A 25,677-nucleotide genomic window follows, 5' to 3' on the forward strand; every position below is an offset into this window, starting at 1 on the left:
TGCTATCATTGTCCTCATTTGTAAGTCGCTTTGGATAAAAGCATCTGCTAAATGACTAAATGTAAATGAAAATAGAATGATATAATATCATAGTGTTATCTACATGTATGTCCTTTTGGCTGGTAGAGATCAGGTAGAGACTTATCACAGTTTTACATCTTTATTATAAAAAACAAACCAAAATGTGTAGAAAAAGGACACGTTTATGACATCTAACATCTTGACCATCTCCACTATTATTGTCACTGAACAGATCACGGCTTTGTCTCAACATGACAGCAGATCCATGATACAAAAAAGAAAAAAAAAAAATAGTAGTGAGGAATGGAAAGGAAATAAATAGACAAAATTAACTCATCTAGTCAACTCCTTTCTAAACAAACAGAACCTCCCAGAAGCGGAGGAGGTTAATGCTGCAACTTGATTGGCTGGGAAACATCTTTTAAACCGGTGAGGACAAGCAGTTTAGGGGTTGGATGGAGAGGGTGCTTTCCAACTTTCCAAAATAGTGCAACAGAGAAAAACTAAAGTGAAAAAGAGGGATAAACAGCAGAAGATAAGAGAAGAGAGAGATGTATCAATGTTTAAAAAAAAATTCACCACTAAACCAAACTCAGATTCAACTCATGAGCTCTTCAATTTATATTGCTTAGTCTTCGTCATCCTGAAAATACACCAGTGAAACATTACCATTGATTACATGATCACATAAGATGATTTTCAGAGAAGCTTTCTTTTCATCTTCCTTGTTTAAAACATAACAGCCTTTTTTGTCTTTCATGATAATGGCAGAGAGAGAGAGAGAGAGAGAGAGAGAGAGAGAGAGCAAGAGTGAGAGGGAGAGAGAGAGAGAAAAAAAAAAAAGAGCGAGAGAGAGAGGGGGGAAAAAACATTTTAAAAAGTAAAAAAAAAAAAAAGGGGGAGAAAACAAACAGTCTGTTGCTCTTCAGATAGCTTCAATTTACATTATGTCTGAAGCAGTCAGAGTCCAGGATTCAGACATCACCTCACATCCACCAATCAGCTGCCACATATACTTGACATAAAATGTGCAAACATTATCAATACTAATGTTCTCCTTACTGCAAGATAAGAATGAATCAAAGTGTATCATACAAGAGTGGAAAAATATAAATATATCCTGTAAAAACAGTCTGAAGTGTTTTTGTATATTTGAACAAGAGAAGGGAGAAGTGCATTTTCTCCTACATTTCCCATAATCCTCCTCGTGTCTGTGCTCAAATGGATGAGGATTACCATGAGTGATCTGGAAGTAGTTAATGCATCTCAGAGGTTGCACCTGCACCAAAATTGATTAAATTCTTGAACAGAGGTAAATGCATAACCTGATTGAATAGTAAAGTCAAGTCAGTTGAATCACATGGTAAACTTAAGTGTTCTCAATGACCCCCTGTGTAAAAAAGGGTACGCAAAGAATGCGAGATGGAAAACGTGAGAAGAAAGCAGCACCATCTTTCTGACAGAACAGATTCCTCGGAGGGAAACAAGCCAGAAACCAAAAGAATCAAAGTCAAATGGGAGGATGAACACAAAAAAGTTGACTCTTTACCGCTCTGGACCAGAATAAGGCAGAGTTGGCCGATTAGTTGATAGTGTGGTAGTTTGAGAGCACCACAGTCCAGGAAGAGTCATGAACATCAAGTTTCTGAGATGACAACAACAGTAAAAAACAAAAACAAACAAATCTCAAAAACACAAGTCCTAAAAACAAAATCCCTGCAGTATCGCTGTAGTGAGTCTGTGTGTAAAGATCACAAAATGTCAATGTGTCCAGCCCATAAGATGGCTGACCCTTGCACGTTCAGTCATGCGACGGACCCTTCCAGAACGTGACATTCCTAGATTCAGCGGGTCTGTCGTCGGCCCCTCGTCCTCAGAGTCATCGTTGTACAGAACGGTCCTTCGACCCTGGTTACGAGTGTTAACCCGCCCTGACTTTGGAGTCCTTTGATTTGACCTCTGACTTCCAGTTTTTGTTGATGATGAAATTACATCATCTTCCTCCTCCTCCGACTCCTCCTCTTCCTCATCAATCTCCTCCTCGGGTTCCTCCTCTTCCTCCTCAGGTTCCTCCTCGGGTTCCTCCTCGGGTTCCTCCTCGGGCTCCTCCTCGGGCTCCTCCTCGGGCTCCTCATCGGGCTCCTCATCGGGCTCCTCATCTCTTTCATTTGCTAGCCGTGCTCGTTTCACAGGAGTTGTTTGCACTTCTTCTTTGCGCTTTCTCTTTGTGTTATCAACGGACACCGCTGCCACTGCCGCTTTGCCTTTGTCTTTGTGTTGGGGTGCTTTGCTGTAGTCATGATCACCGCCATCGGCAAAGCCGCCCACCTCAGCCCCGCTGTCGTCACTCTCGGACGAAGACGATGAGGTTCCGGAAGAGGATGATGATGCAGATGTTGAGGATGACGATGAGCTGGTGCTCTCACATTCAGAGACCTCTCCCTCTTCAGGTAACACGGCCCCTCTCCGACGTGAGCTTCGACCTCCATTGGGCAGTAAGCCATGGCCACCTATATATAGAAGTACAGAGGACACAATTTCATGATCAACTTGGAGGTAAAGCAAATTCTTTGCAATATACAGTACAATTCAAAAGCTTGTGGTCAGTAAGATTTTCTTAGGCTTTTAAAATAACTCTCATCAAGGCTGCATTTATTTGATCAAAAATACAGTAAAAACAGCAACACTTTGAAATTATTACAACTTTTATATTTAAAAATATAATTTATTCCTTTGATGGCAAAAGTGTATTTCAGTATCATTACTCCAGTCTTCAGTGTCACATAATCATTCAGAAATCATTCTAATATGCCTATTTGCTGCTAAAGAAACATTTTTTCTTATCGTTTTTGCTGCTTAATATTTTTGGTGTGTGATACAGTGATATTTTTTTTCTGACTGCTTTAAAACAGAAATCCATGAAAAAGTCCTTGCTGAATAAAATAATTGCATTTTACTGAACCCATGCTTTTGAAAAGTAGTGTATGTTTGCTTGTGTATGAATGTGTACCTGAGAATTTTTTTGGTGCAACACGGCTGCGTGTAACTCTGTTGGCTCCTGCCTGCTCTGATGAAGAGGACAAGGAAGAGGAGGAGGAAGAGGATGAGGATGAAGAGGATGCCTGACTCTCTTCATCGACTTGTGCAACATTCAAATCTGGTGAAAGAAGTGAACCTTTATTTAGAATTCATATAAGTTAAATTCACCATTATTATGATCATTTCAATTATATTCCAGTGGCTGACTTTAGACAACCCCAATTTGGATTTTTTTTATTTATTTTACTGGTAATTATGACATCTCGAACTTGCATACACACCTTGAGAGGATTTGCGTGAGCGGCCTTTTGCAGACACCTGGGAAGTTTTCTTTCCTGATTTCTGTTTCCCTTTGGGGCTGCAGAAGAGACAGGTTTAAAAAAGGGCTAAGAGACATGAAAGATTGATGTGCACTTTGTACCATGGATTTGACAGTGGATGTACATGTTTTACCTGTTGGGACAGGAGCTCTGTAATTTCTTGCTGCAACTAAGTCTCTGTTGACTCCTACGTTGATTCTGAACTGCAGATTTGTAGTCTGAGATTATGGGAATGATCTGATTCTCAAAGAACGCTGAGAGACTCAGAGTCATACTGAAGATCTAAACAACAAAATATCAGAGTCATACTGGGAATCAACCTACTCTGACTATTTTACCATAGCTGCATAAAGGCAGAAAATGAAAAAAACAAAAAACAAAACAGAAATATATAGTTTTAGTTAAACCAAAGTACAGTTAACAAACAGCATTAGAAAAAAACGTGTCTAACAACCATATAAATTACGATTTAAAATTTTGGGGACAGTAATCGTATTAATTTGCAATTATACGATTAAAAAGTATAGTAAAACTAAGAATGTTTAATGTTGTTAGAACGTAATTTTTTTTTCTTGAAATATAATTTATTCCTGTGATGGCATGTAATGTTTTTGTGGAAAAGGGATAAATAAAAATTTTTTTTTTAACAAAGTCTGTCACTTTTGATCAATTTAATGCATCTTTTCTAAATAAAAGTATTTCTTTAAAAAATGCTGAAAACGAATATACCTTAGTAATTAATATCAACGTGAAAAGCTAGAAAAGTGGGTTCTGATCTTACTCGTGACTTCTTGTTGGGCGTGTAAGCCTTTGAATTACTGAAGATAAGCCGCACATCTTTGGCAAACTCCATGGGATTCTCGTAGTTCCCACCCATCAGGGTTTCAGAGACTGTGCCTAAATCCATAGGAGTGTCTATAATATCACGATAATCCTGACACATAGACAGAACGAGAAATTAGGTCGGAATGATTTCCAACATGGAAAACTGTAAGTGAAAGGAATAATGTTAAAGGGAGTGAATATAAAATGACGAAACTGAAGAAATAGAGGGAAGAATGAGGTACCGGGTAGGTGAAGAGGTCGACAGGCTGGCGAAAGGGCTCGGAATCAGAGCTTGCCATCATTCTCCTCAGAAGCTCTTTGCACTGTCCGTGCCACGCGCTGATATCCAGGACCACTCCACGCTTCTGAGGCAAATTATTAGACCTCTGAAAATGGTGGAAGATGTTAGAGAAAACATACCTGGTATTGTAACACTACAATCAATCAATCAATCAATCAACATTTATTTGTATAGCGCTTTACAACAACTGTCAGGTATCCAAAGTGCTTCACATCATAGAATACAATAAACATCATATCATACAATAAATACATATAACAAAAAAGAAAACAGCAAGAGGGAAATTGTGTCACCACTACTATGTATTAAAAGCCATCCTAAACAGGTGGGTTTTAAGTTTAGACCTAAAAAGAGTTTCATCTGCAGTTGTACGGATATCAGGGGGTAACTTGTTCCAAAGTCTTGGGGCAGCAACTGCAAACGCCTGATCACCCCAACGCTTGTACTTTGACCTTGGGACTTCTAAAACCAGTTGATTTGAAGACCGTAACGACCGGCTGTGCTCACGCAGGGTTAAAATCTCACTTATGTACTCCGGTGCTCGGCCATTTAGGGCCTTAAAAACGAACAACAAAATCTTAAAATCTATTCTAAACTGTACTGGAAGCCAGTGTAAGGAATAGAGGACAGGAGTAATGTGTACACGCTTAGGTGTATTTGTTAAAAACCGAGCGGCAGCATTTTGCACAAGTTGAAGTCGTGCAATAGAGCCTTGACTTAAACCTACATAGAGAGCATTACAATAATCCAACCTCGAACTAATAAAAGCATGAATCACCTTTTCTAGATCATGCCTATTAAGAAAAGGCTTAACTTTAGCTAGAAGACGAAGCTGAAAAAAACTCATTTTGACAATATTGCTGATTTGCTTGTCAAATTTCATGTCGCAATCAAAAGTAACCCCTAAATTTCTGACAGCAGGCTTAAGGTATGGAGCCAAAGCCCCCAAAGTCACCGCTGAACCGTTTGGGTTGCCGAAGATGATACACTCCGTTTTTTCATTATTTAAACTAAGAAAATTTTGTGACAACCACATCCTAATATCATCGATACAACTAAGTAGGGAGTCTAGTGAGACATTATCATTCGGTTTTAAAGGCAAATAAATCTGCAAGTCATCAGCATAACAGTGAAAGGATAGATTGTGCTTTCCTATAATACTCCCTAACGGCAACATATATAAAGAAAACAAGATTGGGCCAAGAATTGAACCCTGGGGTACCCCACAAGAAAGAGGAGCAGCCGACGAGGAGCATTCACCAATCATAACAGAGAAGCTCCTATCTGCTAAATAGGAGCTAAACCATTGAAGTGCCAAACCTCGAATGCCCACACAATGCTCAAGACGAGAGAGGAGGACTGCATGGTCCACCGTATCGAACGCTGCTGTGAGGTCCAAAAGCACTAACACAGCAGGACTCCCGGCATCCACAGACAAGGCAATATCATTATGTACTCTTAGCAGTGCAGACTCGGTACTGTGACGTGATCTAAAACCAGACTGAAATTTTTCGAGGACAGAATTTTTCTGCATAAAGGCTTGTAACTGTATAAAAACAACTTTTTCCAAAACCTTTGACAGAAAAGGCAGATGAGAAACTGGTCTAAAGTTAGATAACACTGAAGGGTCAAGATTTGGTTTCTTAAGTAGGGGCCTGACCACAGCATGTTTAAATGCAGCTGGGACACAACCTAGACTAAGACACAAATTAATTAAAGTGAGTAAACTTGACCCAATGGCGGTATTAAAAACTTCTTTCACTATCCTGGCTGGGACAATGTCTAACGGACAGTTGGTGGGTTTCATGTGCTGCACTACCTCAGAAAGCAGTGTAAGTGAAACTGGCTTAAAATCCTCAAAAACAGCAGAAAGCACCGGAGCAGCAGGTACAAACACGTTAAAATTAGCACTGCAGTTTTGCCTGACAGTTGCTACTTTGTCCGTAAAATAACCAAGAAATTTCTCACATGTACTAACTGAAACCTCTGTCGGATCAGAGGTGCATGGATTCAACACAGAGTTAATGGTATTAAATAAAACTCTAGGTTCATGACAACTGCTATTTATGACTGAAGAAAGATAGTGCATCTTCGCCGCCTTCACAGCCTTCTGGTATGTGGCTAGGCTGTCTCTTAATAAACCTAGTGAAGAAAATAATTTGTCCTTTTTCCACTTTCGTTCGGCTTGCCTACAGTGTTGCCTAAGGGCCCTTGTGGTGTCATTTAGCCAAGGATCCACCTTAGGTTTAATAGATTTAGTCCGAAAAGGGGCAATAGAGTCTAGAATTTCAGTGCTTGTGGAGAGAAACACAGAAAGAATATTATCTGGGGATGAAGGAGAGACCAGACCATTCATAGCATAAAACTGTGAGCCCATAAACACAGAAGCAAACTCTACACCTACAGAGGGTGTGATGCAGCGGCGCCTAGAGGCTGAGGAGACAGGTTTACTAGTGGGTGGTGGAATACTGATCTCAAATCTAATGGGGAAGTGATCTGAGATACCAGATTCTGTTATTTCTTCAAGTGAAACTGAGAGCCCGTGTGAAATAATGAGATCCAACGTGTGGCCAAGTTGATGTGTCGGACCTTCCACACATTGATTTAAGCCAAAAGAACTTAAAAGAGTTTTAAAATCATGAGCAAGTGGGTTTGAGGGACAACACACATGGATATTGAAATCCCCACAAACCAAAAGCTTATCATATTTAGGAACAACATCAGCTAAAAACTCAGAGAACTCGTGCATAAAATCCTTGTTTGGCTTTGGTGGGCGATAAATAACTGCAAACAAAACAGGATAATCTAGATCAGCCACAAACAGCTGAAGTTCAAAACTATTATAGACAAGTGCAGGTAGTAACCGGCATCTGTACTCATTTTTGAAGAGCGTGGCCAGCCCACCGCCTCGACCTGACACTCGTGGGGAGTTGTAGAAAGAGCAGCCAGGGGGGAGGAGCTCCGAGAAGGCGCTGTCATCACCTGGTTTCAACCATGTTTCCGTCAACAACAAAAAGTCCAGAGCGTTTGTCATAAAATAGTCATTCAATATAAAAGTCTTATTTGTAAGTGACCTAGTGTTGATCAGCGCCATGTGAATTGAGCGCCTTTCAGTCCGTTGGGAAGCACGACTGAGCGGGCGGAGATTCCCAAGCACGCAGCCTCGCTTGGAGGAGCGCTTCCTGTTCCAGTAGCGGGGAGATGGGCACTCGGAGCCCGGTACAATCGACCGGAGCCACCGGTAATTGCATGCCAAAGAACGCACATTGCAGCCGATGAACCCAGCTGACGACCCAAAACACGGATGACCCCGATCGCAGGTGGAGGATGATGTCAGGTACGCTCTGAGCCTGACACGTATTCCGCCTCTCTTCCCGCGTTTCCTGCGGCGATTTCTGCGGAGTGGCAGGCAGGGTTCACGCCATAGATAGGCAGGTATGGACGCGATGAAAGGCGGCAGCGTGGCTGACTGACCAACAGAGCCATAGATCGGCACTTTCTCCACAGAGTTACATATACTTAACAAAGTCAGGCGGTCATACACCAGCAACGGTGACACATTTCGAGTGACAAGCAGTAGAAACAGGCAAATTAGCAATAATCCCAGCAAAGGTAAACGGCGAGCCACACACTGCGGCGCCATTTTTCTCAGATCTACACAGAATTATTAGCTGAATTGTCTCACCCTCTGACCAGTGGAGGTGCCAGGAGTGTCCGAGTCCACATCCACAGTCTCCTACAGAGCAAAAAGAGACAATGAAGAGTTCCTGTGCTTAATGTAGGGGTGTCCAATCCTGGAGGGCCAACGTTCTGCAGAGTTTAGCTCCAACACAGTGGTCAAGAAGTTTCCAGTGAGACTGAATACCTTGATTAGTTGATCAGTTAGGTTTAATTAGGGTTGGAGCTGAAGTCTGCAGGAAAGTGGCCAACCAAGGACCAGTTTGGACACCCCTGGCTTAAAACTAAATTATATACAGCAGGCTGTAGCTGGGTCAAATTTTTTGTCACAGTGGTTTTGGGTCAACAGAGACAATACTTGCTCTGTACACACACACACACACACACAATACACTTACCTCTTCCTCTTCCTCGCTGCTGAATTCGCTCTTCATCTTTTCGTAGAGATCCAAGATATCAGTACAGGTCTGATCCCTGCAGACACACATGCACATTAACAGTGAAAATGCTAAGCAGGTGAACCAGAGGGATCGTAACCGATGTGAATGTGTAAGTGACTGCATTTTCCTCTTACCTGATGAAACGCAGCAGGACGCTGCTGACCGTTTTGGCTGCTTTGACGATAGGGCTCTGCGGTTCGTTAAATGTTCGAGCGTTGTGTTCAATGTAACGCACCTCCCACATTAGTGCTGAGATCCGCCTACACATACAGAGACACGTGAGAGAACTCCAGCACTTGTATTTGTGAAGACCTAGAGGGCACTCATTCGGATGTCTGATAATGCTGTGGTCAGTAGGTTAAAGGATTGAGTGTACCTGTAGAAACGGTGAACTAATCTTGTTCTGATGGTGCTAAGGTCAGTAAGATAGGACACAACAGTGCAGTACAGTGGATATTCCCTCAAATCTACAGGGCGGGAGAATGCCTTTGCCACATCTGTAAAAAAAATAAAAAATAAATAAAGAACACAAAAGTAAAATTTAGCAAGGAATTATTGTAAAAATAGTCACAGATAAACAATGCATGTATTTGTCCATAGCGCAAGGTTAAATCAGTAAGGCATTGCATCACTAAAGCATCAAATCAATATTAATTTATATAACAATTCTTTCTGGTCCTCGAATTTGATCGGCTGATAAGAGTGCAATATTATTAGAGTGATATCAGAACAGCCATTTTACAGTTTGTTATCGTATCACTCCACTTGTGCTACTTCTCGGCCAGATCTTCTGGATTTTACCGCTGGCTCTGATGTCCATGTAGTGGTGAGACATGAGATACAGTATTGTTCAAAATAATAGCAGTACAATGTGAATAACCAGAATAATCAAGGTTTTTAGTATATTTTTTATTGCTACGTGGCAAACAAGTTACCAGTAGGTTCAGTAGATTGTCAGAAAACAAACAAGACCCAGCATTCATGATATGCACGCTCTTAAGGCTGTGCAATTGGGCAATTAGTTGAAAGGGGTGTGTTCAAAAAAATAGCAGTGTCTACCTTTGACTGTACAAACTCAAAACTATTTTGTACAAACATTTTTTTTTTCTGGGATTTAGCAATCCTCTGAATCACTAAACTAATATTTAGTTGTATGACCACAGTTTTTTAAAACTGCTTGACATCTGTGTGGCATGGAGTCAACCAACTTGTGGCACCTCTCAGCTGTTATTCCACTCCATGATTCTTTAACAACATTCCACAATTCATTCACATTTCTTGGTTTTGCTTCAGAAACAGCATTTTTGATATCACCCCACAAGTTCTCAATTGGATTAAGGTCTGGAGATTGGGCTGGCCACTCCATAACATTAATTTTGTTGGTTTGGAACCAAGACTTTGCCCGTTTACTAGTGTGTTTTGGGTCATTGTCTTGTTGAAACAACCATTTCAAGGGCATGTCCTCTTCAGCATAGGGCAACATGACCTCTTCAAGTATTTTAACATATGCAAACTGATCCATGATCCCTGATATGCGATAAATAGGCCCAACACCATAGTAGGAGAAACATGCCCATATCATGATGCTTGCACCTCCATGCTTCACTGTCTTCACTGTGTACTGTGGCTTGAATTCAGAGTTTGGGGGTCGTCTCACAAACTGCCTGTGGCCCTTGGACCCAAAAAGAACAATTTTACTCTCATCAGTCCACAAAATGTTCCTCCATTTCTCTTTAGGCCAGTTGATGTGTTCTTTGGCAAATTGTACCTCTTCTGCACATGCCTTTTTTTTAACAGAGGGACTTTGCGGGGGATTCTTGAAAATAGATTAGCTTCACACAGACGTCTTCTAACTGTCACAGTACTTACAGGTAACTCCAGACTGTCTTTGATCATCCTGGAGGTGATCATTGGCTGAGCCTTTGCCATTCTGGTTATTCTTCTATCCATTTTGATGGTTGTCTTCCGTTTTCTTCCACGTCTCTCTGGTTTTGCTCTCCATTTTAAGGCATTGGAGATCATTTTAGCTGAACAGCCTATCATTTTTTGCACCTCTTTATAGGTTTTCCCCTCTCTAATCAACTTTTTAATCAAAGTACGCTGTTCTTCTGAACAATGTCTTGAACGACCCATTTTCCTCAGCTTTCAAATGCATGTTCAACAAGTGTTGGCTTCATCCTTAAATAGGGGCCACCTGATTCACACCTGTTTCTTCACAAAATTGATGACCTCAGTGATTGAATGCCACACTGCTATTTTTTTGAACACACCCCTTTCAACTAATTGCCCAATTGCACAGCCTTAAGAGCGTGCATATCATGAATGCTGGGTCTTGTTTGTTTTCTGAGAATCTACTGAACCTACTGGTAACTTGTTTGCCACGTAGCAATAAAAAAATATACGAAAAACCTTGATTATTATGGTTAGTCACATTGTACTGCTATTATTTTGAACAATACTGTATGATTTGTTATGGGTAAACCTAACGTTCGTCTTTGGTCTCAGTGAAGTTTTTGAATAAGTAACAGAGGCTTGGGCTTAGTTAATCAACTGTCAAACTGTTTGATTTAGGCCATGTCCACACAAATACTTTTTCATTTGAAAACGCATCTTTTTCTCTCCGTTTTGGCCTTCCATCCACACTGAGACACCGTTTTTATCAAGGAAAACAGAGCTTTTTAAAAACTATTGTGCACGTTATGTGCTATGCACCTTCACACTATTGCTATAGATGTTACTTTGAACACTCTTCATATCACACTCCTGCAAAGATGAAAGCAAATTTAGTTGCGTTACAGATCAGACGTACAGACGAGTGTTTGCGTCCTGGACATGTAAGTGAATGGTTAGTTCTTTTCGTAAATAAAATGTATAAAATTTCCTGTCAGAAAAACTGCATGAAAATGTTTAATGTCTGTTCCATGTGTATAATCTGCAGTGAGCTTTTTTGAGGCTTTACGTATGCACAGAAAGCAAATTTTAAGTTTTCTGATGTTTCAGTGTGGATGAGACACTTTTGGAAAACGCTTGAAAACGCTAGTGTGTACGGAGAGCGTTTTAAAACAAAAATGCTGTTTTTAAATTTATCCAGATTAATGATGTAGACGTGGCCTTAAATCTGTGGCAGAAGGAAGTAGTTCTGCACAAGAGAAACTTGTGCTGTTTAGTGGTATACAGCAATATCTCACATCTACGACTGTGATATTGCTTATATACACACTACAGTGTCAGATATTAACGGGGCATTGTAGCAAAAATGCCCCACAAATTCCAAAATTAAACAATCAGTTGTGGCTGTCGCGATTAAAATAAAATGCGAAAATGAATTAAGTGTCTATTCACAGAATTATATTTTGATTCACACACATCAGAAGCATTCAGATTAGTCAGCACTGAAAACTGGATTCTTTGTTGAGTGTGCACGCTCACAGATTTAATTATTTGTGCTCGCAACTTCCCTCATAATAAACTACACTGTAAAGTTATGTATTCTATTAAATCAACATTAATAATAATTATTAAAATTTCAAGAGTAATAATCGACAACTACATTTTCAGTCTTAAAATTAGCACCTGTTTTTAAATCTATAATTTAGATACAATTGTAAAGTGTATTAAACTTTGGCAAGTTTAAAATATTTTGATTGAACGAAGTAATTGGTTAAAATGTAAGTATTTGACATTAAAGACAACACCGATACAATTATTAAGGTGTTCATGTTTAGTTCATTTTATTGCAAATTACTGACTTTTGTCTACGTGAATAATTACCTGAAAAAAGCTTCTCAGCTAATAAAATATTTTCCTTATATGCATTAATAATTATTTAACATCTTTAATAAATGCTCAGTGATCTGGTGATCAGTGATCTAGCTTTGCTATGGTATTAAAATTGGCTTGAGAATCAGAACATTTCATTGTACTGGTATTTTGACAACGCTAATCAGCAACTGACACATAGAAGACCAACAAAGTTCAATATTTTCAAGAAATCCTGCACATAGTTTTAGGTGGTTTGTGTGCATTTGTCATACCGAGCGTTAGCAGCTGATCAATGGCTGTGATGACTCTCTCGCACTCGTCATCTCGTGTGTGCAGTCCCCACTCTCCCTCCTGAGGAGTGTACAGCAGGGCCTGCAGCTCGTCCTCTGTGACCGGGACACTGCCTCCATGTTCCTCTGGAAGTGGAGCTGTAGATGGTCAATCACACCATTAGAAATGCCAGAATGTGACTGGCTGATTTAGTGTGCGATTTTAAGTGTGCAAGTACCTTCTTCAGGTATGGGCTCTATATCCCATGGACTCATTTTCTCTCTCTCTCCATTATCCCATCTGCAAAGCATCATACATTAATTATTATAAAGATTTACGGCAATAATACGCCCAAGGTTTAACTCTACTCTGGTAGAGCAGTGATCAAATCTACATACCTGACAATGTAGCACTGAAAGAGGCTGTCTGGATAGTCAGACTGAAATGGCTCCTGACACTCCACCGAACCAAACCACCAAGCATCATCAATGATGCTCCTGAAATGCTGACCTAAATAGAGATATTAACAGCTGTTATTTGCTACTTATACGCTATTTTCTGATCATAATAAACATATTAGTTTTTACCAACACAGCATTAATAGATCAATAATCATTAGCCACTGATCTTGCAAACTTTATAGCATGTTTCTTTAAAGCACAAACACACCAGGCTGCCAGTTGCGTTCTTTGGCCTCATTATAAAACTGTTGTAGCACCAGAAAGTCAATGACGTCAGGCATATCATGATACCTAAAGAGAGACACAGAGACAGCCATCATTAAACTCATATTCATGGTCAAAAACTATACTTTTTTAAAATGCATTTATCAATTTTTTTTTATTAATCGTAATTTATTATGCTATTCCAATACCAATAATAAATAAATAAAAATAAAAGACAATGTGCTTGTGTGTTTTTGAGAGTATAAGTGTACACACTTCAAGCTGAAGGATTCGTTGGTCATTTTCCCTGAGGTGGGATCCAGGAGAGCCAGTTTGAGGCAGCACAGAGTGGGCGGCCCGACTTCATATTTAATACCCACTACCTTTACAGACTCCTGATCCTAAGAGAACACACAGACAGCATACTTTCAAGTTACTGTTGGTGTGGATGCAGAATGGGCCAACCACTGTGATGCAAACTAAATTATGCCTAATAACGAATGGGAATTGTGATGAGATGGGAAATAAGGCCCTTACCCTGAGGTTCAGGCGGTTCCAGGGCTGTTTCTGAGGGTTGATGCTGTAGGCTTTGGCACGACACACGGCTCGGACATATGCTTGATGACCCTGACGGAAATATATCAGCTACAGAAGAACAAAGAAAGAGAGATGGCTTCAGAATATGTGCACGATGAAAATCCATGTATGTACTTCTGGTCATTTAGCGTGTGCCTACATTTAATAAAGGGACTCACCTCATCTCCCATTTGGGGTACAAAGGGTGATCGTCTTGGAATGGTCTCCATGATCCAAGATGGGGGCAACCATTCCTCTAAATCGCCAGCAGGCACAGACTAAATTCACACACACACATTAGCATAGAAGAGACAATTTGGATGGATGGATGGATAGATGGATAGATGGATGAGTGATAGATGTATGCTAACCCGCTGTTTAGGTTTCTTTTTCTTTGCAGTGCGTTTACTGGTTCTCTCAGCCTCTCCTTCTCCCAGCCCCTGCCCCGTCCCCTCCTCGTCCTCAGAGCTACTGCTCACAGCAACACGAGCCGGCAGCCTTCTACTTGTTCGCTTTGGAGGCTGGAGGTTGATTCCTGCATCCGCCGTCCAATCAGAATACTCGCTAGAGGAGTCACTGTAAAATATATGTTAACAGGAAATGAAAAAAAAAAAAAAAAAAGAATTCTTGAAACTTCACTCAACATTCTGAAAGACTACTAAAAACTAAAAATAGAAATGATTGATAAAAAATAATTACAATAGTACTATCTATAATTCAATCTCTAATACTGGTCTAAATAAAATTGGTTCCTACAACTAATTCTATAGAGTCAAGACTAAAAGCTGCAAAAGAATTAAAGCTTAATTTAAACTACTTCAAGCTAGTTCTAGACCAAAATCCGAATGCTTCATCTGCATTATTGATGTTCTTTTATGATGAGTCTGAACCTGGAGCTACTGTCATTCTCCCACTGAGCTTCACCATCAGAGGACACATCACTGTTTTCATTCTGCTCCTCCTCCTGCTGCTGGGGGCACACATTCAGATATATTATTTTATATTGAATTAAACTAGCAAATATTTATTCACTAAAATAATTCAGTGCTTTCTTACCTCCACTTCACTGTCGGACTCTGCCACACTTTCCTCGTTGTGGTTGTATGAGAGCACACTTGTGCTGCGTCTTCTTTCTTGAGTCGAGCGAGTCTGATACGTGTGTCTCCTTTGCTGAGGTCTGCGCTGAGGCCTCCGTAACACGCGACCACTCTCTCCCACCGGCTCACTCTACGGATAAAGAGGAAGAAAAATTAGGTTTAGGCTTATCCTGTATTTCGCCACTGACTTAATACATCTTCATGTGTATAAAACTCACTCCTGGTGCAGGTGCAGATTTCTTCTTCTTCTCAATGTTGTAGAAAGACCTTTCTAACTCTCCTTTAGCACGCCTACTGTCTTCCATCACTCTAAATGTGCACAAACACATCACAACGAGGAGGAAGTGTTGGGTGTTATAACGCTGTGTTAAAATTGCCATCATGCTCACCATTGGTCTTATATATATTTTTTTTAAATACAGAAGCTTAAATAAAATTAAAATAAATACATTTCTGTTCTTTTTTTTGTAGCAATGTTGCTTTAGCAGTTGTTACTTCTGTTTGATTTGAAAGGGTCTAAATTGTCATAGTTGTACCTGAATATGCCAGGCTGGACTTCATTAACCACCACGCGGCGGCTCCACGCCAGCAGGTCTCTCTCGGTGGCAATCTGACTGCGGGGGGCATTATTGTGCATCTGCCGTACACCCTCAACTTGTCCGCTACGTCGCAGCCCAACGTTAGGGGGTGACAGAGGACCACCTGCCACCTCAGCACCTACGGATCAACAGCTCTAAAATGTCACAACCTCTAAACGGTCAGCTTTTATATAAGTGACCTTTAAGCCAACTAATGTCTTAAATCAAAATAATTTTCATGTAATAACTTTAAAAAATAGATAATACATTCTGCCCTTTCATTGTGTAATAATTGTACCATAAGAAAACAATGCAATGAAATTTCTAGAAAACATTTTAAAAAGTTAACTGTGGGTTGTTCTCACCTGTAGGATTTCCTGAGTTGAGCTGCTCATCTTGCTGGTGCTGGAGCTGCCTAATCAGGTCATCCAATGGGCTTTCTTCCTGAGACTCGTCTGCAGTCTGCTGGCCAATCACCTGCTCAACCACTTCACCATCACCTAAAAGAAGAAAAAAAAGAAAACAACAATTAACTTAAACTAATTTAAAATAAAGCCTAAACTAGTTCTCTAATAAAAGGACGACTACATTCAACATGACTATTAGCACAGGAAGCTTTTCATTTATGGTAATATGATTAACATTAGCCATGCAATGTGTGCAGGACACTACTGAGGTTGGCACATTCATAGTATTCAACAGGAAATAAATAGTAGAAAGACAAATGACAAGTAACATTTCTAGTGCTGTTGCTAGTCAAAACCAAATGTACCAGAAGGACAGATATAAGTGTTTTGAGTTGAAGTCTACATGTCATCATTTTTATTTAAAAAATATATATATTTTTTTCTCAGCCTCCCTGGAAAAGTCTATGCCAGGGTACTGGAGAGGAGAATTCGGCCGATAGTGGAACCTCGGATCCAGGAGGAACAGTGTGGTTTTCGTCCCGGTCGTGGAACACTGGACCAGCTCTATACCCTTTCCAGGGTGCTGGAGGGTTCATGGGAGTTTGCCCAACCAGTCCACATGTGTTTTGTGGACTTGGAGAAGGCATTCGACCGTGTTCCTCGCGACATCCTGTGGAGGGTGCTCCGGGAGTATGGGGTCGGCGGCTCCCTACTTAGGGCTGTTCGGTCCCTGTACGACCGGAGCAAGAGCTTGGTTCGCATTGCCGGCAGTAAGTCAGACCTGTTCCCGGTGCATGTTGGACTCCGGCAGGGCTGCCCTTTGTCACCGGTTCTGTTCATAATTTTTATGGACAGAATTTCTAGGCGCAGCCAAGGGCCGGAGAGTGTCCGGTTTGGGGACCATACGATTTCGTCGCTGCTTTTTGCGGATGATGTTGTCGTGTTGGCATCCTCAGACCAGGACCTTCAGTGTGCATTGGGACGGTTTGCAGCCGAGTGTGAATCGGCTGGGATGAGAATCAGCACCTCCAAGTCCGAGGCCATGGTTCTCAGTCGGAAAAGGGTGGATTGCCCACTTCAGGTTGGTGGAGAGTTCCTGCCTCAAGTGGAGGAGTTCAGGTATCTTGGAGTCTTGTTCACGAGTGAGGGAAGGATGGAACGTGAGATTGACAGACGGATCAGTGCAGCTTCTGCAGTAATGCGGTCGCTGTACCGGTCTGTCGTGGTGAAGAAGGAGCTGAGCTGTAAGGCAAAGCTCTCGATTTACCGGTCAATCTACGTTCCTACTCTCACCTATGGTCATGAGCTGTGGGTCATGACCGAAAGGACAAGATCCCGGATACAGGCGGCCGAAATGAGCTTTCTCCGTAGGGTGGCTGGGCGCTCCCTTAGAGATAGGGTGAGAAGCTCGGTCACTCGGGAGGAGCTCAGAGTAGAGCCGTTGCTCCTCCACATCGAGAGGAGCCAGCTGAGGTGGCTCGGGCATCTATTTCGGATGCCTCCTGGACGCCTTCCCAGGGAGGTGTTCCAGGCACGTCTCACCGGGAGGAGGCCCCGGGGAAGACCTAGGACACGCTGGAGGGACTATGTCTCCCGGCTGGCCTGGGAACGCCTCGGGGTCCCCCCGGAAGAGCTGGAGGAAGTGGCTAGGGAGAGGGAAGTCTGGGCGTCTCTGCTTAGACTGTTGCCCCCGCGACCCGGCCCCGGATAAGCGGAAGATGATGGATGGATGGATGGATATATTTTTTTTGTTTTCCTAAATTTTACTTTTTAAATGAAGTAAAAATGTGTTTACACACTACCATTGACATTGATAACGACATTTAATTAGTATAGACTGAAATTTGTATTACACCGTAGCTACAGACTGAAAGCAGAACATTTAAAACAATTCTACTACAGAAATGATTTATTAATTTGACTATAATTAGTTGTGTAAAATCATTATAAATAAAACAGGCAATCTATATAATAATACCGTTTACTATTAATGTATGTTAATCATGCAGTAAAGCTTTGAGACACTTGTTATTCACCATTTAAACTTAAATAAATTTACCGTTAGCCATGTAGCCGAGCTGTGGCACAAGCTGCTCCTCTTTGCAGTTTTCTCTGCCTGGCACCAGGCGCTGGGAACGAGGAGGGTGGGGGTTCCCATCTACGTCCACCAGAAAAGGTGGAGGCATAAGATGGGGTGCCTGCTGCGTCTGCTCATCTAGAACAAAGTTATTGGAGTCCCGGATCAGCGGCCGGAAATCCGTATGGAAGAACATTTGGTCTGGAATCTGAAAGCAGAGTGAAGCGTTGGACTGTGAGTGGTTTCAAATCAACTGCACAAAAATCTCTGGGACATAAACGTACCTTTTCGTAAGGCTGACTGCACCCAAATCCGAAGATGAGCAGATGACCATGAGAGTCAGTGCAGGCAAAGTGCTGCCCATCCACAGAAAATTTACAGTCAAACACAGCACCATGACCCTGGCCTTCGATCTAACACAGAAAAATAGAGAAAATAGTTAGATTTCTGTGATGAGCAGTATTTCTATCAACATCTAAACACTACCGTTCAATTCGAAAGAGGTCTTTTATACGCTCCAAGGCTGCATTTATTTGATGGGATGTCAAATATTATTTTAATTTAAATTAACATGCAATTTATTCCTTTACTCTTCAGTGTCAAATGATTCTCTTGTTACAGTTGAAAACTGTTTAGATTTTCTCATGAAAACTGACATTTTTAAGATTCTTTAATAACAGAAAGTTTAAAAACAGCATTTTTTGGAACACCATCAATCTTGTGTCACTTTTGATCAATTTAATACATCCTTGCTCAAGTATTAATTTCTTCTCCACTTGTTACCCCAAATTTTATAGAGTAGTGTATATGTTTCCTATCTGTGCGGTCAACTACTTTTAAAATTGGTGAACTTTTTAGAAATGAAATGGAAGATGCGTAACGTCATCTCACCATATTGAAGAAGTTTCTGATCTTGAGGCCTTTACTGAGGTCCCAGATGTAGATGTTACCATCATGACCAGCAGATAACAAGATTCGTGAGTCAAACGGGTGTGCTTCCAAAACAAACACCTCATCATCATGACCCTATGAACAGACGAGCATTTGCATAAATTATCAATACATAATGGGCAATAAAACATAGGAAGCGCCTCTTAAGAATTACAAAACAGGAACCCGAAGGAACAGACTGAAGTCTGCCTCACATGTATGCACACATACCGACAGCACATGTAGTAATTGGCCATTTGCTGAATTCCAGACTTTGAGGAGGCAGTTTGAAACAGCTGTGATGATGGAGCGATCGTAACGATCCCACGCGACCATGGTCACCACCAACTTGGTCGATTTGTCATCGCCTGATATCACAGCACTCCTGTGAACACAATGTAAAAAATACACATAGGACAAAACATCGTAATTAGATTCGTCTCCAGCTGCACTTGAGAAAGCTGCCTGCTCCCACAATTAACAGGTATGCACACACGCTGACCCTGGTAATCTGGTGGTCATGTCCAGCACGGTACTCTTCCATTCCTGCTGTTGGTAATGCCAAATCCGAGCCGTACCATCCCGACTACCACTCACAAACCTGAGACTGGATACAGAGGCACAGAGTTCAAAACACACACTTTTGGAAGGACAAGGTACATCCCAAAGAACAAACACAAAAGGAAGCACATATTGAACGCTGAAAATCAACTCACCTGTCTGTATTATTGCAGAACTGAATAGCTACAACTTTATCCTGTAAACAAAAATATTGTTGTGCTTCATTGAAATTACTTATACTTCTAAGACAGCCCAATATATAGTCATAAGATTCAGATTTTTAACATGCTCCTCATTTTCCAGTCTACAATACAAGTTCTGCTTTTTCTGGCCATTAATTATCTTTTGTAATACTCCATCTCTCTTGACTTCTTGTTTGCCTACTGACTTTTTTTACTCTATGTTTCTCACTCTTACCGTGTGGGAGTCCAGGTCAGAAAACTTTACAGGCATCTCTGTGCCGAGGTAGTAAACTCTGATCATGTGATCTGTCCCTCCGGTGGCCAGAAACAATCCCCCTGGAATCAAAGAACACAATATTATAATTACAGTCTGATCATGATACTATAATAAATAAACATGTGTTGTTAAAGTGTGAGTGAAGGTAAACACACCAGAGCTGAAGGAACTGCAGGATATCTGAACTCCTGGACGAGAACGTTCCATAAACTTCACAGGCCGATCACTGCAAACACAAACACACGACTCGTTGCAAATCTACTCAATGTAAAAATACTGAATTAATAACAAATGGACAAAAAATGGACAAATGACACTTACTTAAACTTCATACTGAGTGAGTTCCACTGCCAGAAACACACCATCCCGTCAGCGCCAGTGGTGGCCAGATGCCGAGAGGAACCTAATGCTGAAGGAGAAAACTGTAGAGATAGAGAGAAAAACCCCTTAAACAAACAAAATCATCCGAATTAAAACAACCTGCTGAGTGTTTGGTGAAAAATCTGTGATTTTTCTTACAAAAATAAATAAATAGTGATTTCTACATAAAGTGATTAAATAATAATGATAATAATAATAATAATAAACAAGTTTGCTATGCTTGTGTGTACGGTTTGTACATTTTTGTGATTGTATCAATAAAAAATACTAATATATTAATAAATATATTTACAGTGAATTACAACAAAGAGAAGAAAATTAGATATAATCATTTTATTTTACAGTACAGCTTCAAACGTACAATACTACTATTTATGGCCATCTTAATTTCTTAGTTTTTAAACCATTTAGCATTTGTTTTTATTTGGGAAAACGCAAGTGCCCTAAAGTTTCTCTTTTGTTAAATATGAAAGGCTTGCTGTGATATACAGTGTTGACAATTGTACCTGTGTGAAGCCTCATCACCGGCTATGTCACTTACCCACCGAGGCCCCGCCCCCCACAGTCGTTTAGATTTTTTTTTTTATAATAATAAAAATCTTTCTTATTCGTTTTGTTAATAAAGGTTAAAGGTGCACTAAACGATTTTTGAAAAATGCTTTTAACCAGTGTCGGACCGAGTCCCAAAACACACTTGTAGCCAATCAGCAGTAAGGGGGCGTGTCTTGTGATAGAGAGGAGAGAGCCGCAATTTGAGTACACAGGAAAGATATTAGTAGATTGCCTATAGATAGAGAGAGGAAAAAAGAAGAGGAAAATGTAAGGAGACAAAACATTAAAAAAGAAGGGGTATGGGCGTGTTTGTTTGCTGCTTTCAAATAATCAACATAATTGGACAATAATAGCTTAGTGCACCTTCAATAAAAGTATTATGATTTACGTTGTATTTTGTTGCTGCTTGAATTGAATTCATGCAATTGACTCCAAATTGCTGCTAATTTGAAAGTGAAAGTAAAATGCGCACTACACTTTTACAAAGACCCCCCATCCCACCCCAACGGTTGGCTTCCAAATGCAAGTGACCCAAGTTCAGAATAAATGCAGAATAAAAGCTTGTGTGGAGCAGCATTTCCTCTAAAGGGGCTTTATGTATAAACAAAAATAAACTTAAAAGCGTAAATGGGTGCACCGTAAGGATGCTCTTGACTGTGTGTGTGCACTCTTTCCTGGAGTGAGAAAAGTAATTAAGTAAACAAGGATTTTAACATCTATTTTCATTTCGGTATACACATTTACTCTCATTAAGAGAGATAAGCACTGAAATTACTTTCAGTCCATATGCACAAGTTAAAAATAATATGAATTTAGAATTAAATAGATCTAATTTTATTAGAAAATATAAATATATTTAGCAAGAACATTACTATGATCAATGCTGGATTCAGTGAATCAAACGGTCCATTGTCCTATTTGAAGATGTCCAATTATAATAGCTATCTACAAAACTGCAGCTGTAACGAGGTTGATGTCGTATGAAGGCACCTCCAAAACATTATAAAAAAAAATACCCCTAAATTTATGTATAAGAACCCCTACATTTTATTTTAGCATTTATAGTCCATATCCCATATTTTAACCTTTGACAGTGTTAAACAGTGTCACGTGGATGGGAATATGCATGTTAATGATATACAGATGAGGTAACCCATATTAAAACTAGACATTGTAATCAAAATGTAGTGCTGGGCAGTATACTTAATCTAGCTTTTGTGCGCACCAACAATTTTAGGATGAAATCTATGGAGATTTTTATAAATGAGGTCCCAGATCGTGAGCTGCTCATGTGTAAAAGAACGTAGTACCATGCTTCACTCACACAGAGACTTCATAAAGAAAATGTGCTCACACACCTGTACGGAGGTGATAGAGGCTGTGTGCCCCTGCAACACTGCCACAGGTGCACAGGTACGCAGGCACCACACGCGGATGACCTTGTCACAGCTGGCGGAAGCAAGGAGCGTGTTCTCGAAATTCACAGTCATGTCTGAAATCTCTGCTGCATGTCCACGCAGAGTGGCTAGAAGACGGCCATCATCCGTCGCCCAGATCTTCACTAGACAGTCATCAGAACCCTGACGCAGAAACGCATGTAAACCTTGATTACAAGCGCACATAAAACTACTGATAACAAGACACAAAACAGTGTTTCCTGGGTTACTATGTTCTTTTTCAATTATTTTTCAACATTAACAATATTACTCAACACACTATTTATGACAAAATCAAGGCCATATGCCATATTCTGATCAGATGCATTTACCGTAAAAATGCGCTGCCCAGTGCGGTCAAATGCCACACAGTACACTGATGAGAGATGGCCCAGAATCCTTCGATGCATCTTCATGTGTTGATAGGTACAGGAGGGGACGACATGGCCAAATCGAGCCACTCCTGTTTTTTGGCGAGCACCCATGATTGACACTGAGCAGTGAGATTTAGAGAGATTACAATCAACTTCCACCACAAAATATAAGAAATGATAGTTGGACTACACTATTTGGACTTTCATTTGGAAAGCGGGGACATGCTCTATGTTCACAAACCCACCAGTGACTCCAGAAACTTAACCCCAAAACAGCAGTGCCAGAACACAACACAGCATTTTGGAGAATCGAACTCACCTATATTTGGTGGTTTGGCACAGTTGAGAGGTGGTTCTGGGGGCCGTCCCCTGTGCAAAGCAACTACTGCAGAACCACTCCATACTGTATGAGAAGAACCTGAGAGAGAACAACTATTTGTCAAATATTTATCTGTGTTAAAGGGAGAAAATGAATGTGAGGGAAAGTGTTTGTGTGATCATGTGCGCTATTTTCTCATCTTTGTTGCTTCTCATTGTTTGCTGCTGTAGTGCTATAGTGATTGTGTGCATCTCACTTTGTGCTGTCCGTAGTAATGACTGTCGCCCGCTGCCCAGTAAACTGTGGACTCCAGGAACACTAGGAGGAATGTGTTTATCTATCAATGGGGAAATCTGCTCACACACGCGCAACAGGTAATCCGCAGGTATGTGCTGATTTAACAAGACCTAAAACATACATGGAGGTTTTTGATAAATAAACTATAAAAGGCACAGCAAAGCTGAACTGCATCATGATTTAAAAAAAAAGCAAAACAAAACAAAAAACATTCAGTCATTTAAGCAAACGCTTTTATCCAAAGCAACTTGCAAATATGGACAACAAAAGCAATCAAAACCAATAAAAGAACTATGATACTTTAGTGTTGTGACGAGTCTCAGTTAGCCTAAGGCAGTACATGTAGCAAGGTTGTTGTTTTTTTTTTTTTTTACAATAAATAAAAAGAAAACAAGTAGATAGAATAGAAAATGAATAGGGGACGATAGCGTTTGAAGGTTTTTTTAATGATAAGTGTATATAGAAATAACTGTTGCAACAACAATATGTTGCATAATATTATTAGTCTTCAAACTAGCGTGAATTTGGCCTTATTTCACCAAAATAATCCTTATTTATTTACGCTCGTTCCTGAAAGACCTCCCTTTCACTCTACACATGTCAGCCAATCAGAAGCCTGCTCCACCCATCTTCCTAGGCTCTTTAAGTAGCAACTGAGGTTTGATTGGCTGCCGCCTTTAAGTGACGCAGCAACCTACCAATCCCCTCTTGATCTATTTGCACTGCTGTAACGCCTCTGGCCGGCACGCTCAAAGCTTTCATTTCAAAACAAATATTTTAATTTAGATTCCCGAAATTAAAACTTTTCCACACCAAAACCAATCTTTGTGTTATAAACGGTATTCCTACCGCCAGCACAGCTTCCTCAATTCAGCGCTTTTTCAGTTTTACACGCATGTAATATAAGTGAGCCAACACCTGTGAGAGTTTGGTTCTGAAACTCACATGCGTGTGTGTGCGATAGAGTTTATTTAATCTCACCCAGTCTTCAAAGCTTCGCTTAAACTGCTTTCCTTCCCAGCTCCAGCGCTTCGGGATGATCTACAACACACACGGCGGGGAAAAACACACCACACGCAGGATTTAGACACGCAGCCGCCTTGACATGAGGAATATATGCAGATGTTGGGATGTTATAGAGAAAAACGGTGTTAAGTGGGAGGAAAGGGCTGAAACTCACATCGTATTCGTGCAGCTCCTGCAGCAGCATCTGCAGAAACACACAAGGGGTTACACACACCGTAACACACACTTGCTGCTAAGTTACACACCGACACTCACACGCCACTATCGGCCTCACCTGAGCGGATTTCTTACATGGTCCAGACTGCAGGAATCTGGCGATCAGGTAATAAAGTTCTGCAGAGAGAGAAACACAACAACAGCAATCGTTAGCTTTAGCTTAGCCTAGCTTAGCATCGAAAGCTAATGCTAAAACAGTGCTAAAAGTCTTCTTAGCGATAAAGACGCGCAAGAAACGAGTGCCGCCCACCGGCTTCAATCTGCGAGCACGGTTCCGCCGCCATGGCCCGGTCCAGGCCGTGGGTGTAGGTTCGTGGAGAGGTCTCCGCTTGCTAAGAGCGGCCTGCGCTGTATTTGCTCTCAGCGTCTCGGCCTGCAGGCTGCAGCCGCCGCTCGTGCTGCTTTGTTTGCGCGCCCCCGCGCGGCGGCAGTGCGCCGGTGCCTCGCAGTACCGCGCGCTTCCACCAGAGGCGCACTGAGAGCGCGCACAGGTGAGCTCACCATTTCCACGGCGGACATTTTGCATGGCGTACAGTTGGGTGATTTATTAAAACCAAAAGCAGAGCTTCTGTTGTATTGCAATAAAAAATGACTTGTTTCTTGTTTTATTGTATCATAGATCACAGGTCGCGTGTTTGGAACAAACACAAGATCTTCACAATGAATTGTTCCATACTACAAATACTGTGCCATATACATATGTATTATGTAAGGCATGGTTTCATAAATATTACGTAATACAATTTTATAAGACGCTTATATCGAATAAATGTTAAAATAAAACCATCATACATTTTAGTTCTTTAACAGAATGGAAGCATACAGAAATATTTTTGGGGGGGATTGGCAAATATCATGTTTTTCAATATTGCCTTTGTTGTATGCTTGGGTTCACGTGCATTTAACCTGTGATTTAATACAAAAAAAAGTTATTAAAAATGTAAACACAAATTTCTTTGTCCTGATATGATGTTTTCTGCATGGCTGTGAAAAGCAGGCCTCAACAGAATTATTACTAGGCTGTCAGTCTATTGCCTCTCAGATGATTTTATCTTAAGAGGTATTGCATG

General features: G+C 40.8%; 1 protein-coding gene across 3 annotated transcripts; it reads right to left on the minus strand.

Moving 5' to 3' along the window:
* Window positions 1–141: 141 nt before the first annotated feature.
* Window positions 142–25,285, minus strand: brwd3 (bromodomain and WD repeat domain containing 3). Of its 3 annotated transcripts, none has more exons than XM_052556148.1 (40): window positions 24,858–25,285; window positions 24,666–24,724; window positions 24,546–24,575; window positions 24,347–24,406; window positions 23,325–23,475; window positions 23,069–23,167; window positions 22,708–22,868; window positions 22,298–22,519; window positions 20,328–20,428; window positions 20,162–20,232; window positions 19,965–20,065; window positions 19,703–19,743; window positions 19,489–19,593; window positions 19,218–19,371; window positions 18,948–19,082; window positions 18,341–18,469; window positions 18,039–18,264; window positions 15,938–16,072; window positions 15,531–15,711; window positions 15,213–15,303; window positions 14,954–15,124; window positions 14,788–14,864; window positions 14,269–14,473; window positions 14,077–14,175; window positions 13,859–13,966; window positions 13,598–13,722; window positions 13,326–13,408; window positions 13,055–13,166; window positions 12,895–12,956; window positions 12,659–12,814; window positions 9,001–9,121; window positions 8,759–8,884; window positions 8,583–8,658; window positions 8,192–8,242; window positions 4,448–4,591; window positions 4,162–4,314; window positions 3,514–3,662; window positions 3,342–3,418; window positions 3,032–3,178; window positions 142–2,531 (listed from the first exon to the last, which is right to left on the minus strand). In XM_052556148.1, the coding sequence occupies exons 1-40, from the start codon at window positions 24,889–24,891 to the stop codon at window positions 1,783–1,785; spliced, it is 5,277 nt and encodes a 1,758-aa protein (XP_052412108.1). In that variant the 5' UTR covers window positions 24,892–25,285; the 3' UTR covers window positions 142–1,782. The 3 variants fall into 3 exon arrangements, with proteins under 3 accessions (XP_052412108.1, XP_052412109.1, XP_052412107.1); XM_052556149.1 differs by having other exon boundaries at window positions 8,192–8,240; window positions 8,587–8,658; window positions 14,788–14,867; XM_052556147.1 differs by having other exon boundaries at window positions 14,788–14,867; window positions 24,858–25,284.
* Between the last annotated feature and the right edge of the window lie 392 nt (window positions 25,286–25,677).

The sequence above is a fragment of the Carassius gibelio genome, chromosome B5 (genome assembly GCF_023724105.1).
Source record: "Carassius gibelio isolate Cgi1373 ecotype wild population from Czech Republic chromosome B5, carGib1.2-hapl.c, whole genome shotgun sequence".
In the NCBI taxonomy this organism is placed as follows: Eukaryota; Metazoa; Chordata; class Actinopteri; order Cypriniformes; family Cyprinidae; genus Carassius; species Carassius gibelio.

Excerpts from the sequence above, each read along its gene's own strand:
- brwd3 (XM_052556147.1), bottom strand. The coding sequence starts at position 24,891 with ATGGCGGCGGAACCGTGCTCGCAGATTGAAGCCG. Across the intron at positions 18,470-18,947 it reads TCAGAAACTTCTTCAATATG|ATCGAAGGCCAGGGTCATGG; the intron begins GTGAGATGACGT and ends TTTCTGTGTTAG. Across the intron at positions 14,868-14,953 it reads AGTCCGACAGTGAAGTGGAG|CAGCAGGAGGAGGAGCAGAA; the intron begins GTAAGAAAGCAC and ends GTGTGCCCCCAG.